At 39.4% G+C, this 18266-nt stretch overlaps 1 protein-coding gene across 1 annotated transcript in view; it reads left to right on the top strand.

The window, feature by feature from the left end:
• The window catches only part of Galnt18 (polypeptide N-acetylgalactosaminyltransferase 18), a 333981-nt gene that overhangs the window by 240301 nt on the left and 75414 nt on the right, over nucleotides 1–18266 (top strand). Inside the window, exon 6 of the mRNA XM_005380289.2 lies at nucleotides 2638–2752. Coding sequence (XP_005380346.1) covers nucleotides 2638–2752 — 115 coding nt within the window. The remainder of the gene's footprint in view (nucleotides 1–2637; nucleotides 2753–18266) is intronic.

The following is an 18266-nucleotide window of genomic DNA, read 5'->3' as shown; positions in this document are numbered from 1 at the left end:
ATCTTTGTTATAACCTAGTGACAACTCATTGTATAATCCCTGTTTTATAAGATGAGGAGAGCAAGACTAAGACTCAGGTCAGCCAGACTCTTGCTAGTCATCATCCCTTTACCTGGCTACTTTTGAGCTCAGAGCTGGTATGGCCCATTACTCTTCAGTTGATGAAATACTATTAGAGGGAAATATGCCACATGCAATGGACATTCTTTTAGAAGACTGTATTGATATTACCTGTTTCTGTTCTGCTCATCTCTAAATGCATCAAACTGGTCTTACTCAGTGAAGCTTCATTCCAGGATCTTGCTAGTGGATGTCACCTCCAACTCAAACTTCCATTGCTCAATTTTTATCAGAAACTTGATTGACAGAAATTTCATTTTGAAAAAGTTTTGGAAGAACATTCCTGGTTTTGTTCCTAGGTAAATAGCCCTGCAGAAATTGTAATTTATACAAATGTATTTTACGTATCTTTGCTCTGTTATCTTTGGAGCTGTACTTTAGTATTTTACCTACACATGGTATAAGCTATACAAAGAGCCCAGTGATATCCTCTACTGGATTCTAAAGGGATGTCTTTGAGATGCTTGTTCACTAGGTACCCCAGGGATCCCTTTAAGAAGACCCATATAATAAATTTCTTTCAAATCAACTTCCTGTCAAAAAAACCTTGTTCACCTCAAGGAATCCATCAGTATATTTTCACATAAGAACTGTACATTCCATTTCTAAGACTGTGTGTATTCATTTTCACCTTGGCCACCAAGAAGGTCAGAGCCATATTTGTGAATGTACTTTAAGAACTATGAAAGAGAACCTCAATTTTCACATGCCTTCTACCTGGCACTCAATTTAATGTAATTTTTAGATCTTTCCAGACATAATTTACTTTTTTAATGTGTTCCACATTTTCTCATGTGGAAACATGTGGATTTCTAAATCCTTTCAGGAATGATGGAGGGCATAAATCAGTAACACTTTTAGGGTGATCAATCCACTTAATGCCCTAGCTGGGTAATAAGTAATAGACCTCCTGGGGTGGTCTGTGTTCCAAATTCTGTTCCTTCCCTAGCTGGGTGGGTCAGGTGAAGCAAACCCCTTCCCACATACTCTAGGAACAGTTATGGAGTGCCCTGCCATGTCTGACACTCATGAGTGCAGAGGAGAAGCTGACATCCCATTCTTATGGACCAGCTTGTATTTAGAAAAGGGATCCTCTGGGCTTATTTGATGAGCAAATACATCTTTTTAAATGATCTTCTGAGTGCCAGCTATTTCCCAGAGGCTTTCTGTAGCTTTACCTTATGTAACTGAGCCCAGGTGAGGATATAGCTGATCCTATGTTCAGTGGATTCACAGGTTCAGAAAAGCAGAGGATCTCTTCTCAGAGACACACAGCCAGAAATGGGATTATTCCCATAGCACTCACCTCAAAGGCCCAAGTCCAGGGTCCTCCACGGGAAACCAACTCGCAGCTTACTCTAGGAGCATGGGTTAACCGCACTCCTGCAGTCTATGAGGGTGAAGCCATTTACAATAAAGTGCAGTGACTTGAAAGCAATACTGACAGTGACCCCAGGGTGCCAGGGTGCTAAGCAGCCTCCTGCAGTAGCACTCTCCAGGGAAACAGCCTGCAAAATAGCCCTTTCTCTACAGTGATGAGTTTCCAATTTCAAAGACAGGTGCATTTGCATGTGATTGACAGTGCCTCATCCTTAAGGATTCTTCATTTCTCCTTTTCTCTACCCCCCCCCAAACCCTTCAGCCATGGGTTGATGAAATGTCAGGCAAGGGCTAGAAAGGGTAGCAGTGTGCCGTAGAATAATTCAAAGTCATTTGCTGTCCACAGAGAAGCTGCCCCATGAGCTATACTGATTTTTTTCCTGGGTATCTGCAGAAGCTCAGAGTCCTGAGGGAAGAAAGCTGTTGACTCCAAACCTGGGTGTCTACCTAAGCACTTTGGTCTGTGGGACATGTCCCCTGTCCCCCTGGTGTTCCACAGATAGCAAAGAGCAGTTTCCCAGCAGGAATGCTGCTTTCTTCTGAGAGTAACTTCTTCCTCCCCACCCCCATGTCCATATTGGTTCCTCAGCACCCCAGTATCCACAGTAATTCTTTAAACAGATCGTTCACACCAGGGCCCTGCATCCCTGGCATTCCTCGTGATTGCCCCTCTGTCTACAGATAAATCTACAGACTCTTTTCCATGCTATCCAAAGCTCTTTACCACCTGCTCCCAGATACTCTCTCTAAGCAGACAGAAGTTGGCACGAAGAACCCCAGCTGGGAGGGTGGGCATGCTGGCATGGGTGCCCAGGCAGAAACAGTTAGGCTGTGCAACTCAGAGGTCAGGGTCAAGCAGTGAGAGCTATAGACAGTCAGTCTAGAGAGCAGGGTGAGCACTTCCCTGGGCTAGGACACACACAAGCCCTGCTGGGAATGGGGCTGGTCCTGGGAATTAGGAGCTGTCTACCTGCTGCTCTAATAACCAGCCTTCCAGGAATGGCTAGATAACTGAGGAGACATGGGTGGGCTCTGGCAGCAGAGTGAGGAAGAGCACATGCACCTGGTAGGAAGCTCTTACTCCTCAAGAGGAGACAGCCCTGTGCTCACCACTGACCCATGTCCGCTTCCCCACAGGAGTCCTGCCCTCATCGGCTGCTTCATCGTGGACCGCCAATACTTCCAGGAGATCGGCCTGCTAGACGAAGGCATGGAAGTCTATGGAGGCGAAAACGTCGAGCTCGGGATTAGGGTGAGTGGGGTTCCTCACAAATAGAGCAAACTCAGCTCGCACAAGGGTTAATGAGTCTGAGCATAAAGAAAGAGGACTTAAAGTCAAAGGTCACAGTCTGATTCTGAGTCCTTAACCCTCACCCATAAGTGTGGCAGGGGCCCGAGGCAGCGGACTCAGGGTGGGGCCTTGTGAACTTGCAGGAGGAAGAGGACTTTGAAACTTGCTTGCTGGCCTGGGGGAGGGGAGACGTGAGTTGCCAATTCAGGGGAACAGCTTCTTTGTTAAAACCCACATAAGCCCATCGGGGTGGCCAAAGGTGTGTGTCAGGCAAGACAGTAGGCATCAAGGGGTGGCAGACAGCAGTGCTCCTCAGAGTCACCTCCCCTCACTTGGGCACCCTCCATCTCTACAGTGGCCCATAGAACTTTTCACAGATTATGTCAAGAGAGCGCTCCAGGGAGATAAACTCATGCAGTGTAGACAGCAAAATGCAGCCAAGCTGACTCCATGCTGGTTTTCTGACCAGACTTAGAGCTGGCCAGAGCCCCGGGCCTATTACTGCCTCACACCCTTTTCTGAGGTCGCTGCACATCCTGCTTCAGGCTTGTGTGTGGCTTTGTGAGAGGCACTGTTTTGTTTCTCACCTTACAGGATCAGGTCCTAGGCTTTGTGCTCCTTACCCCTGCCAGTGAAGAGATAAACCCAGAACACATACCTCCCCTTCTTCAGTGGAACCGTTAGGTGCCCTGGTATCGGGCAGGAATGGGATGATGGATACAAGAAAGGATCTTTCCCACACCCGGGGAGTGTCCCTGGTAAGCCCGGTGTTTGAGCTGTGGCATGGCCCCATGGGGTTCCCACTGTCTTCCCCATGGAATCATTAACAGCCTGGCACCCACACACTATAGGCTGGCCAGTCCTTGAAGAGGACCTCCTAGTGTCCATGGTTCTCGTCTGACATTTTCTTCTTGTACCAGCCTGTTTATACTCCCAAGCCGACCTCCTCTACCATCTGGCTGGTTCTACCTAATGATTCCACTTTTGCCTCTCTGGACTGAGTGAGCCTCTTACAATACCTATGGGACCTAGCAGGTGCTGTGTAGGACCCAGCATTCCCCAAGCTTAATACTAAGGCTTTGAGGACTACAGGAACAGTCTGTCTGAAGCTGAGCTTAAAAAACACTTTCTGGCACCTATATTCACTGGAACTTCAAGAAATTGCTGTGGAGGCAGGGAAAATGCATGGGCTCATTGGGGGCTAATGTATTCATGGAGGACAGTGCCTGCATAATCACCCTCATTTTTCCAGCTCTCCCTCCACCAGTCATTGATTCACTGCTGGAGTCCTCACTGTCTCGTTTTAGCACTGCTCCTGGATAAATGCTTGCCCCCCAAATGCAATATGTTTTGCCATGAGCTGCTGTCAGGGAATTGGCTGAGCGGGCAGCACCGCCTCTGGTCACTTGTGTTCTCTGGGTAAAAATGTCCAGGAATGGAGAAAGGAATTAGATTTGTGAACTCTGCTTCCAGTGTGGGTGTGAGTCAATCACAGAGTGGTGGTGATTTCTGGCTTTTCTTCCTTAAATTATAAAGCTCTTCTCGAGTGTGGGGCTAGGCGAGGCTCTCAAATACATGTTAAAATATCTTCAGATAGCTTCGTGTTCAGGGTTTAAAATACTGTATAAAATGTTGTCTGACTTTTTCCTTTCTACTGCTTCCCTCCCGCTCGCTGGAGATAAAGTGTCACTAGAGTTCAAGGAAACGTGGCTTTTAAAGCAGGATCCAGCCCCCTATTAGCTGGCAGAACTGAGCACACACAAGGTGGGGACTGGTCAACCTGATTTCAGTTCCCCTTGAAGGGCTGCAGAACTGCTCATCATCTCCCAAACAGGTGCCCTCATTTGGGTGGTTGTTAGTTCATTAGTGTTTTTCTTTAATGTTCTCTGTGCCTCAGTTTTCTCATCTATAAAACAATTGTCCCTCAGTATTGTGCATAAAAGTAAAAAGCACAGTTTTTCACTACTCACTTTTCTAAAGCCAGATATTCAATGCCCTTATAGAAACAGAGTTGTTTTCACTGTTATTAAGAGACCACTCTGTGCTGGAGCTGTGTTGGGCATTTTATATTACTCATCTACAAAACACTATAACAATGGGTATTATTATGATACTTCCCTTTGTTTTCAGTTGAGAAAACTGAAAACTTATGTTCCTAAGGGCATGCAACTTGTAAAAGATAAAGGATTCAATCACAATGGTTATGAGTCCATAAACATACCACAGTGATTACTCTAAGGACAGAAGTCCTTTGAGCATCCCCTCGAAGGTATTTCATCCATGCAGTTTTCCTTCTATTTCTTTCTATCATGTCTATTGAGTCATTATTTAAAGCCTTACCCTCATCTTACACTCAATTCTAATAAAATTCCCCTCCACCCCGCTAACTTATAAGTACCCAGGGCAATGGGAAAAGGGAAGGAGCATCTGTGGTAGAGCGCAATAAGTGGGAAATAAGAAGTGACATTGAATAGAAAACAGAAAGATTATATACCTCATGACTATAAAAGTACTAAAATATGTATTAAAAAGTACTCAAGAACTGCCAAGGAAGTAAAAAATTGTCAGAAACAGGTTGTAGGTTGAGTTGAGTCCCCCAAAATATGTTGAAGTCTTACTATCTTTTAGCAGAGATTATGACCTTATTTGGAAATAGGGTCTTTGCAGATGCAATCAGGTTAAGATGAAGTCACACTGTATTAAGATGGGCCCAACCCAGTGTGACTGCTGTCCTTTTTTTTTAGTTTTTTATTTTGTTTTTTTTTTTTTTTTTTTTCTGGTACCGGGAATTGAACTCATGACCTCGCACTTGCCAGGCAGGCACTGTGCCGCTGAGCTAGATCCTCAGCCCCGACTGCTGCCCTTATAAGAAAAGGAAAATTTGGACACAGACATGGAGAGAAGACTGTGTGAATATGGAGAGAGAGGTTGGGGTTATAATGCTTAGGCAAGCCTAAGAATGCCTAAGAATCTGGAAGAGGTGGAGAAGGGGCCTTCCCTTGAGACTTTGGAGGGAACATGGCCCTGTAGGCACCACACCTGGACTGCAGCCTTCTAGCCTCCACAATTGTCAGAGAATGCATTTCTGCTGAGTTAACAGTCTAGTTTGTGATAGTTTTTTTCTAACATCCCAAGGAAACAAATACAGAGACCAAATATTTAGTGATGCAGATGATTCTATTGTATTTAAAGAATTTAGTAATATTGAACTTGCCATCTTCTCAACTGTCTAGAAAGTGGGCTTGCCTCACTTTCCATAAAGCTGGACTCTAAAGGCTTCTTTTCACCATATAAAGAATAAATTCTCAGGGCTCAGCGGCACAGCGCCTGCCAGCAAGACCAAGGTCCTAAGTTTGATTCCTGGTATCCAAAAAAAAGGAATAAATTCTCTCTCTGGAGAATGACCCCTTTAGCCAGCTCAAAAACTTTTCATGGTTAGAGTGCCAAAGGATATGAGTTCAGTTTTTAAAAGGTCATAAAAGAAACAAGAGAGAGAAAGTATCATGATGAAGCACTGCAAAAGCCATGAACAGTCAAATTTGATCCACAAAGTGTTTGAGTGTTGAATCAGTCGCACACAGGATATAAAGTATGTTGACGGTTGAATAATATGTCTAATTAATAAGAGAGAGGGTTAGAAATATGAATGAAAACAAGACACTATGAAAACAATCTGATATAGTAAGTTAGAAAACAGATCTAAGGAAATTATCCAAAATCAAACATCTAACAAAAGGAAAGGAAAAGAAAAAAAAAGGCTGTGAGACATGTAGAATAGAGAGAGAGTTTAATACAGAATCTCAAAACTCCAAATGGAAATGATAAAAAGAGGAACCCAAGCATAAACAGTATTTGAATAGATAGTGGATTAAAAGTTTCCTAATGAATAATAAAAGTATCCACACTTATACATTTTGTGTAGTAGAACTTCAGAATACAAAAGACAAAAAGAAAATCTTATACCAGTAAGAAAAAAAAAAAGGTAAACTACCTAAAAAGCAGGCACAATTAGAATAACAGCTGACTTTTCAACAATAACAATGGAGTTCAGGAGATCATGAAATAATATCTTCATTATTCTGATAGGATACAATTGTTAACCTGTATATGTACCCAGTAATACTACCCTTCAAAAGCCAAGGTAAAAAAAATCTAGTCATCTTCAGACATACAAAAGATTGTGAGAACTTGCTACTGGCAGATTGTTAAAATTCAATTAAGAGTGTCTCTCACAGACCTAATGAGTCCATAGTTGGGGCTTTTGGCAGGTGATTGAATCATAGGGACAATGCAGCTGACTTGCTGTTGGGAGGTATTTTCCAGTAGGAAGAGGCAGGTCACTGACGGCATAACCTGAAGGGTTTTATCTCCCTCCCTGGCTTCTCCCTTCTCTCTTTGCTTCCTGGCCCCCATAACATGAGCAGATTTTCCTCCACTAGACACTCTGCCATCCTGTTTCTGCTTTGGAGACGGCTGACCACGTACTGAAAAATTTAATCCAAAATGAGTTTCTCCTTCTTTAAATTGTGGCAGGTATTATGTCTCAGGAACAAGAAAGTGACTAAGAGACAGACTGTCATCAAGTAAGTTATAAAAGATATACTTCAGGTCTAAGGAGATAAAGGAAAAATTTGCTAAAAATGATAAATATATGACTAAACCCAAAGAAATATCAATGGGAAATAACACAAAACTAATACCTGGTGAGTTATTAAAGCTATATATATGCATAGGAGCTGTAAGGGAGTGGCTGGAATTAGGGTGGTTTAAATGCCTGTGTTGTTAGTGAGGATAAGAAGAATGCGAGAAAAATTGGCAAGCAAGTTAAAATTTCTATAAAAGCCATGAAAATCACAGATATAGAAAATATAACTTCCAAAGTAGTTGAGGAAAAGTGAAGCATAAAAATGGTAAGCAAAAAAAATAGAATATAGAACAGGTTATGCAGAGAAAACATAAATTCAAATGTATCAGTAAATTTAAGTGAAGTAAATTAAAAGATAAATAATTTTAGAATAGATTTTAAATTTTTAAAATTAACTACAGGCTATTTATAAAACACATATCTGAAATATAATACACAGAGATTAAAATCCAAAGGTATGGAAAATGTCAGAGTGGGCAGATGCTAATCAAAAGAAAATTGTTATATTAACTTTGGGAAAGAAATATTATTAAAACCTGTTTTAGCATAAAGAAGCCTACAGGATGATAAATGTGCAATTCATTCACATTATATATGTTATATTAATATATAACAATTATGAACTTGTATGAAGTTAATTGCACAATTTTAGTTAGTACAAAGAAAAATTTAAAAGAAGATATGACAGCTGTATTAACATTGTAAAGGCTTTCATTAAATCTCTCCCAAGTAATTGATAGACCAACACAACTTAGCTTGAATCTGATGAGCACATATAGAACACATCACCTAACAATGGATGAAAACAACTTTTTCTCCAAGAACTCATGGAATATTTATAAAATTTGACCATACACTGGGGCATAAAGCAAGCTGCAACAAATATCAAGGTAGATTTCAAGGACCATATGCAACACATTTTCTGATCATAGTAGAATTAAGAAATCCATAAGCAAAAATTGTAGACACAAGACATATTTTTGTAAATATAGAAAATATATTAAATACTTCTAAATCATAGGTCAAAAAAGAAATAATACTGGAAGTTTGAAAATATTTGAACTGAATCATAACAAATATACTGCATATTACATTATGTGAAATATAACTAAAATTATGCTTAAGAGAAATTATTTAGCATGTCATTCCTATATTAGAAAGAAAAGCTGAAAGTTAATAGGGATAGTACAATATAAGTAGTTAGAAAGATACACCAGAAAAAGGTGTATTTTTACTATACACTGAAAATACTGAACAACAAAAATTAATGTAATAGAATATACACATACATATACATATACCTATAGAAAGGTTCTATAAAGCCAAAAGTTGTTCTTTGAAAAGAGTAATCAAACTGATACAGACTTAGCAATAGAAAGAAAGAGGCAGAGACAGAAGAGACTGAGAAAGAAAAATATTAAGAATGAAAGAAGGAACTGTGATACAGCTAAGACAGTCTAAAAATTTAAGAGAAATTTATGGACAAATTTTTGCCAAAATTTTGAATGAAAAAAATAAATTTATTGAAAACTGTAGTTTATGAAAACTGACCAAGGAAGAAATAAAAATCTTAAATTGTCCCGTATCCATTAAATAAATTGAATTCATAATGTAAAATATTCTCACAAATGAAAAACTAGGACCAGATGATTTTGCAATTAAGCACTGCCAAGCTTTAAAGAAACAAAGTATTTCACATGTGTAGAAATTATATGAACTAAGAATACAGAGAAGATAACAAGTATCCAACAGTGTAGCAACCAGGATCTATTTCTTTTAAAGCTAAACACCCAGGTTCACAGCATAATTGCTGGTGATCTTAACCAAGATTCCTGAGTCATAAAGAAAGCCATAAACTGTATTCCATACACCTATTCAATAAACTGAAAGATCCATATACAAGTCTAAAATTTTCTTTGGAAAATCTGAATGTTGTCAAGTTTCCTTTACTGAAATCAGAAATTCATCAGTTATATAGAACTGAGATGGTGAACTTTATTTGGAAGCCTAACCTGCTTATTATTCCTTGCAATTAAATTCTTTAATATAGATAGTAGTGGCCTCCAACTTTCTGTAATGGAAAGAAGTAAGAAGGGGAGGGAAAGAACACTACAGATGCAGCCTGTACCCTACCAGTAATGTCCAGAGGTTGAGAGCAGGCAGTCAGATGAAAGTGACCCCCTGTCCATCTTGCTGCCAAGAGTTCTTCTAAAATGGATTAAACAGTTTGGAATGTGCCACAGAGAAGAGTCTAGCAGACAGAACTCCCTGTTGGACAGCTACTTGGGCATATCTGCAATTCACTGACTCCGTATCTGGAGCTTTGCTCATAGGGTTCCTTATGGCATCTTAGAGCCTCTGTCTTGGAATGTTAACTATCATTTGCCTCTTTAGAATATTATCTGCTATAGAATGACTGTTAAGTAGTTTTTTCATCCTCCTGGATAACTTTTTATTACTGTTCCTGAGATTATTGTTGAATTTATTCTTTATTCCCCAGTGTCAGCCTTGCCTCATTTAACTGCTCTTTCCTAGTTTCATGAGAAGGCCTGACAAAAAGTGAAATCCCTCACTGTGGGAGAAATTCTCACATAGTTTAGAAACCTCTAGGACAGGAGGAAGTCTGGCTGACTGGCTCCGCATTTTGGCCTTGAGGACACCGAAGAATTGTTTTGAACTCCTCCTTATTTGGAGAGCTTTATTTAACAGCTTAATAATGCAGAGACTTGCACTGGAGATATACAAATACCTTGGAAAGTGACTACTCTCAACCCGTGAAGTCTTGCTGTTGTTCTGGCCTGCTAGTTTTTCACCCTTTCTTAAATCTTATTTCTTGGCCATGAAGAAGCTAGTACCTACACACGCCCCACCAAAAAAATGCCAATTCTACAGGTTTTGTGATGCAGGGAACAAGGAAGGTATGGAGACAATAGTGGTAGACTTCACGAGCTGCATAGTTGCCATGTGTCAGAAAATCACCTTAGTTCCTACACTAGATTCACCTGTTGCTTCCACATCCCCTAAACAGGTACAGTGCCTTTTATCTGTGTTTGCAAAATTTTTCCCTACAGTCATCCTATTTATGCATACAGCAATCAAATGCTATAAGCAAGGTAGGGTTTATTACCTTAATAGTATTATATGATTAAAAATATTTAAGTTAATTCATTCTTATGCTTTATTAGCTCACTATCATAATTATTATTTTAACAACAAAGTTAATAGGAAGAAATCAATTTAAGTACTTTATAAATTATAAAATGTTTTATAAAAAACATGACCTCTCATATATATGTAAATATGAATGTTGCATAAATATACTAACATTTCTATGGTGCCTTATTTTAAAAGTATGCATTAATTTATAGCTATTGTACTTCTACTGAACTTTTTATTTAAATATCTCTCAGGAATCTATGTTGTATGCAAAGAAAACTGACTCAGGTTGACTGAAAGATAAAAGGAATTCATAGGAAGGCTGTTGGGTGTCTTACAAATAAAGGAGTCTATAGAAGCAGATTCAGAAAATAAGCAAGAATGAGGAAAGATACACAGCAGGAGCACAGCCAGTGCCATGTGGTTTTAGCAGTCTATTTAAGGAACAGCTCCGACCCTACTGCTAGGACTAAGCAGTCATGGATGAGATGAAAGAGACCTGCCCTTCTTGCTCCAGCTGTGGATGAGTCTGCACTCAATTGAGCTGTTTGGAGGACAACACAGGAAAGAAGGTATTGATTCTTCCAGACAAGACTTTGTTGGGCAACCATGTGGGCATATTTACAAGTTACTGATTTCTTATCTGAATATCTATGCTTAAGGTCCTACCACTGGACATGGGGCATCTTTGCTTGGGTATTGGTGACATTCACCAAGATTTAAAATTCTGAATGACAGCATACAGTTAGCTAAATCTAGGTTATATGCACATGTCTTACCTTCCAGGGAGTGGGGACAGGTCATCCATGACACCTTTCACAATCCAGTCTGATTTTGGAAGCTAAGCAGGGTTGGGCCTGGTTAGTATTTGGATGGGAGACCTTTCACAGTCCATAATTCCAAGAATTACATATGGCAGGGTCCCTCATAAAGGAAGTTGAATTTTAGAACTTGGATTCAACTTTCTTCTGAAACAATTAATACAGTATTTAGGGTATTATGCTCCATACTCCAGATCCTTTATCATAAAAGAGACTTTTAAAATTTTCATTAGGGACAATTTCAAGTATGTATAAAAATAAAGTAGTATAATATCCCTGTTCTCATCAACTAGTTTCAGAATTGTCAGATCAAGACCAGCTTGGTTTTAATTCTACCCTTGCTAATCTTCTCCCAATTCTGATTATTCTAGAGCAAATCCCAGACATCATATTATTTCATCAAAAAGTTTTAGTATGCATGCAAACTAGATCATGACATTTTAAAATAGCAACAAATATGGCCAGAGTACTATTTTCAGCTCTAAAAGTGTTGAGAATTCCATAATACCATCAAATATTCAAGTGTTTAAATTCCACTAATTTTTCATTATTGTTTAGTCTCTTTTTGTTTTTCCAGATTTTTTCCTCACTCAAATCATGATCTGATTAATTAGTATGTCCTTCAGGTCTCTCTCTCTGTCCATCTGTCTCTGCCTGTCTCTGTCTGTCTGTCTGTCTCTCCCTGTCTCTCTCCTGTACAGCCTTGAACAGTGTAGATTTTCATGACTTCATTTTCCCGATATTATTCAATATGCCCTTCTGTCCTATTTATATCATCTAAATTGATGGTTAAATCTAGAGCTTTGGGTTCAATTCTGAAGAAAGACAATCTTGTAGATAATATTTGTGTACTTCTATAACAAGGTACATTATGTCTACTTATTTCCCCGTTTGTGATCCTGTAGTTATTGTTGATTATTGCTTCAATTTAATAATTCACTAGAGGTTGAAAAATAGTGATAAATTTATTTTTTCTTTCTCATGGATTAGCTGGCATCATTTTTATAAAGAAACATTTACAAAAATCCATCTTTGATTGCCCAGAAGTACAACAAAGTTCATTTGGAGAAGTTAGAATGAATAATTCTTTCTATAACAGCTTTCAAAAAGATGAACTGATTCACTACCATCTTCCAAAGGAGACCAATAAGTTTTACAGTCTCATGAACTTATGAATTTAAACATATTTGATGTATTCCAGTTCATTATACTTAATATCCTTTTTGACTTTCAAATTTTCCCCATTTGACCATTGGAAACCTACTGACACTGTTTCCTGAGTCCTTCTGGCTGTTTAGTGGACCAGGCTCTTCTTAGACATTTCCTGCTCCAGGCCTGTGATTAGCTATTTCCCAGCACCCCTTCAGCAAGGAACAGTATTTTGGTGAGAAAACCACAAACTGAGCCCTGGAGTACTCGTTGCTACTAGATTGATCCAAGTTTCTAGAACTTTACAGTAGTCAGAAGTAGAAATTAGCATTATTATTTTTGTAGAGAAAAAGTACATCAAGCATTCCTCATTCTGATTCAAATTTAGAGCTACAGGGTTTTATTCAGCCTCATGAATCTTACATTTTTATATATTTCTTTTCTCCCACGCTAAAATTTCTGACTTTTAAGGACATCTACAAAATTACTTATTTGTTTTATTCCCCAAGAAGCCCACAACTGTTTCACTGTACTAATAACAACACTGTTACCAAAAACATGATAACTAGAAACAGTTCCACTTTTTTGTTTTCAGCATCCCTTGTTTTTAGGTTATCCCTGCTGGAGATGTACATCATATCACTATGCCTTACAGATATCTAGAGAAGTTCATTTCTGTGTAGCTCCCCTACCAAACTAACAAGTGGATTCATGTTTTTAATTTTGCTCTTGATTTTTAAATTTAATTTTTTATAATTATGCAAATAATGATATAATCCAAAAATCAAATCTGTAAAGGAAAGCATACTCAGAAAAGTCCATCTTCTATCACTGTTCTTCTTCATCTTATTTCCTTACTACCAGTAATATAAACATTTATATTTATTCCTCTTACTTTGCATTTGAAAAATGTAAAGAAATGTGTGTTTAGTAATATCTCCCCCCTCCTAGATAAGTGATGGTATACTATGCATATTTTTATTCCCTTATTGCTTTTAAGAATATGTATAGTATATATGTATATATAGTATTATGTATATAATATATATATCTCAATATATGTATATATATTTCTGAAGATCATTCTGTAGTAGCATATAAAGGTATTCCTCAGTCCTTTTCTTTTAAGGGGGATAATGCTATAATTAAATCTTTACATATATTTTTCAGTTTTGCTAGTTATCTTTCAAATAGATTCCTAAACATTATCTAACATAACCCGATATCCTGCAGACAGGTACTATTTATTCCACCAGAAATGATGAAGCTGTTGATTTCCTCACAGCCACACCAATGTAGTACATTGTGGGATATTTGAAATTTTTACCAATCTGACAGATGAGAAATGACTTTCTTAGTAGTTTTCATTTGCATTTCTCTTATTAAGAACTTGGTTGGAAAGCTTCTCGTGTGATTAATGCCATTTGCATTTCTTTTTTCTGTGAGCTGTTCATATCTTTGGCCCACTTTCCCATAGGGTTGTTAGTCTTTTCTCTATTTTTAGAATCACTACACATTAGGCTGATAAAACTTTGCCTTTCATATAAATTGCAAATATTTTCTCCCAGTTTGTAACTTGTCTTTTGATTTTGCCTCTGTTTTTTTTCCCATGAAAAGACTGCTTTTTTTAAATGTAAGCAGCAAAAGTCTCAGTGTTTTTCTTCCCTGTTGCCATATTTTAGTCATAGAAAAACTTACCTATTTTGAGGTTATAGAGAAATCTATGTTTTCTTCTAATATTTGTAAGATGACATTTTTAACAAATTCATCTGGCTCATTTGAAATTGATCCTGATGTATGGTGTGAGGCATGGATCTATTATCTTATTTTTCTGTCTGACCATCCAGTTATCTTAATACTGTATCATCGTAGTCAGTTTTCAGTCACTATAGCAGAATATCTCAGTCTGAGTTATTTATAAAGAACAGACGTTTACTTCAGTTCTTGGTTTTGGAGGCTGGGCCATCTAAAAGCATGGCATCAGTATCCTCCCAGCTTTGAATGAGGACATCATACATATGACATGCAGACAGATGGAAAGGTGAGCAGGCATGTCCAGAAGGGACAAAACCTAAGAGGTGGCTGCATTGCATAGTAGCCCACTCTTTTGCTAATTAATTCAGTCCTTTAAGATCAAGGACTTGACTCCTACAAAAATTAATCCAGTCCTGTAAGAGTGGCATTAGTATATTCTAAGTACAATGTACCAGAAAATTGTAGAAAATATAACAAGCTCGATCATGACGTTTTGGCCCCTTCGTCTATTTTGACTTCAAAGACTTTTCTGTGTTCTTTGATCCACCCATGGCAACAGCAGTGAAGTACACAACTCAGAAAACCTGCTCACATTTTAGGTGGTATTCTTTCAAAAAAAATGTAAGTTTAAAAAATTCAAAGAGTTATCGATGAGTAATAGTATAGACAACAATCTAAAGCAATAAACAAAGATGAACACAGTAAAAATTATGAAAGCTAAACAATTGCTGGACATGGTGGTGCATACCTGTAATCCCAGCTACTCAGGAGGCTGAGGTAGGAGGATAGCCAAGTGTGAGCCCAGCTTGGGTATCTTAGTGAGACCTGTCTCAAAATAAAAAATAATAAAGGGCTGGGGATTTAGCTCAGCAATCTTGAACTCCTAGGTACAACCCCCAATAAATCCCCAGTGACATATAAACACACACTTAAACAACTGATAGAAGAAATGAATATTCACATAATTTAGATATGCAAATTTTGATTCAAGAAAACTGAACTTGGTAGGAATTACTACCACAAAAGAAAATGCTGTAATAATGATCATCATACTTATAAAATGTGATATGGATAAAAAACATACTGATGAAAGAATCCTTATCTTCATTGTAAAATTAATGCAAAATTTATTAACCCCAATGAAAACAAATTAAAAGCATGGAAGGAAATATTTTAATTTTATTGTATAGAAAATTGATCAAGAGAATTATATTGCCTTACTGACACTTACTCCAGAGAATACTTTCTGGATGAAAATGTACCACCTTGGGCATAATGTAAATTAAAACACTGGGTAGCACACAACCTGCACAAGCCAAAATGGTGAGGAAGAAAGATCCTGTATATACTGTGAGGGGACTAGAAGGGAATGACCACTCCACCTGTGTGTGTTGAGGCTTCACAGAAGAGGTGGCATTTAGCTGGTTCTCCAGATATTGTAGCAAAAAGAGCCCCTCCCCCAGCAAGTATACTTCAGTTTGTTAGTTGCCCAGTTCCTTAGTTTCATTTCCAGTTGCTCCTGTCTCTTAGAAACAGCTGGTCACTGTGATGCACATTGTATAAACTAATCCCTAGTTAACAAGCCATTCTGCCTCTGTATCTTCTGCTTGCTTATCCCGTATAAGCCCTAGACCACCAGAGATCAGGGCCTGATATTCCAGGAATGACCCTGGTCAGTGTTCATAGATGTAAATAAATCTGCCTCCAAATCCTGGTGTTGTTTTTGTATTTCTACTTGCCCTTGCATTTGGTGCATTGGCCAGGAAAACTGACTGCTAAATTCTTTGGTCACCAGTCAAGGCCCTTGCAGACAAACCAAGGATCTCTCCAGGTCTTGATGGAAAGGCACCCCCTCGAGATTTCTCGAGTCCCCTCAGAGGTCTAGAGGAGGATTCTTGGCTCTTGGCTTGAGCAGCTCATATCAGACCCCAAAGGGAGGAGGATGCAGTTTGTCTGTCTGTATGTCTATCTGCCTGCCTGCCCAATTCCAATAAGACCCCACAGGACACTCCAGTTAGTCAGTCTGTCAGTCATGCTCAGTTTGAGCAGAAGAGCTTGATCAACTCTTGTTAAAGCCACCCTCAAATAAAGGGGTGAAGGTTGGAATGTTTAACCTCTGAGGGCTGCTGAATGAATGTGTGAGTGAGTGGAAAGGACAGTGTAAGCAATAGGCTGCTTCATCTGTGCACCAATACTGGGAAGCACTGGTCATAGTGGCTGATTGGGCCCTCACCTGTGGTTCCATGGTGATTGATATATGGCATTAATGGTGGCCTTGCACCCTCCTTAGCTAAGTTGCACCTAAGTCCCTGCAAAGCACACAGCAAGGCGAGTATCTCAGTGGTCTCTCTCTGAGGGGCATCCACCCTTTGTCTGTCGCACCATCATTCAAGGTGTATCAGTCAGGGTTTTGCCGGAGAAACAGATACAACACAGGATATACAAATTATAAGAAATTACAAGATTGGCTTACGACGGTCAGCCAGAGAGTTGTATGGGGAAGTGTGCAGAGGGTGTCTGCACACTGAAGACCAAAGGAATCAGTCTGGGGTCTGGAGTTCACTGCAGAATCCCATGCAAGTCCATACCAGGAGGCCAATGACTCTGCAACGGAAGGCTGAAGGATCCAAGGTGGAAGCCGAAGAGTCTGCACTAGAAGCCAGGAGACTAAGGCCAAGCTGAAGGTGAAGACTGGAGCTCCTCCAAAAGGAATGGAAGTACCTCTGTCTTTCTTCATTTCCCTGTTATATTATCTAGGTGATGGTCCACCCTAGGGTGGCTCCTCTGCACCCTAGGGTGTAGAATTGCTGGGCCAATTGCTGAACCAAGTTTAGTAATGCTTCTAAACTTCTCAAGTTGACATAATCAATCAACCACTACACAAGGGTACACAACACACACTGTAGGGAGATAGAATGGGGACTAATTAGTTAAAACTTACAGTCCCTGACTGCAGGAAAAGAGGTTTTTACAGAGTTAAAAATGAAAACAGATCACTCCCTCCATCTCAAAGAAAAAAATGAAAAATGTGTCCATTCTTGCTGAGAATTCCACCTCAGCACCCTCTTCAGCTGCTGCAGTTGCTGCCAAACCTAAAGTTTCACTCCCCATTCCCAACTCATCTACTTCCAGCCAAATGAAACAGTTCCTGTTCATTGCCTGTGTTCAGCCACAGAGGCCCCCCTTTGAGACATGTCTATCCTGGTCAAATGGCATCATCTGATGCCCACCTGAGATGACTCTCAGCAATTCCTTCTGAGTTCTACATTTTGACTGAGGAAAATTGGACTGTCAACGCAGACAAATGAATTGTGCTGTCAGGCCTAAATAAATAGGACAGACTGAGCTCTATCAAATTGGGCCCCTGAGAGCCTGTAGTCACTGCAAAATTTGGGGGCAAACCTGTGACTTTCATGGTGAACAATGGAACAGAACTCTGGGCCTTCAAAAGTTCCCTCTGTCAAAAAAATTACCATCATGCCTCTCACCCCTTCTACCAGGCACAAATTTACAGCCTTGGAGGACATCTCCTTCTTACCATGCTAGACAGCCTCCCTTCTTGTTTGATCCTACACTTTCAACTTTGACTTCCCCCAGAGGAAAATGACACCTACATCAGCCTAAGACAGATAACCACAATCCTGAAGTTCTAAAAACTCTCCTCCCAGAGGTATAAAGACTTGACTCCAGGCCTGGCCATTAACCATGCCACCTCACTGCAACCCCCATTGCTGTCAGATATCACAGGAAACATAAATAGGCATCCAGCTACACATCAGCCTAATAGACTGTTAATCACCTTGAGCAAGATCTCCATGCCGTCCTGACCCATGCATCCATTTTGGACTGTTCTAGATTTAAAAGATGCCTTCTAGCTAGGTGTGATGGTGCACACCTATAATCCTAGCATTTGAGGGGCTGAAACAGGATGATTGTTGTGAGTTTGAGA

Source organism: Chinchilla lanigera, unplaced genomic scaffold (assembly GCF_000276665.1).
Source record: "Chinchilla lanigera isolate Chin_1 unplaced genomic scaffold, ChiLan1.0 scaffold00013, whole genome shotgun sequence".
In the NCBI taxonomy this organism is placed as follows: Eukaryota; Metazoa; Chordata; class Mammalia; order Rodentia; family Chinchillidae; genus Chinchilla; species Chinchilla lanigera.
Note: the sequence above shows the minus strand (reverse complement) of the source record. Positions and strands in the feature narration are given on the sequence as shown.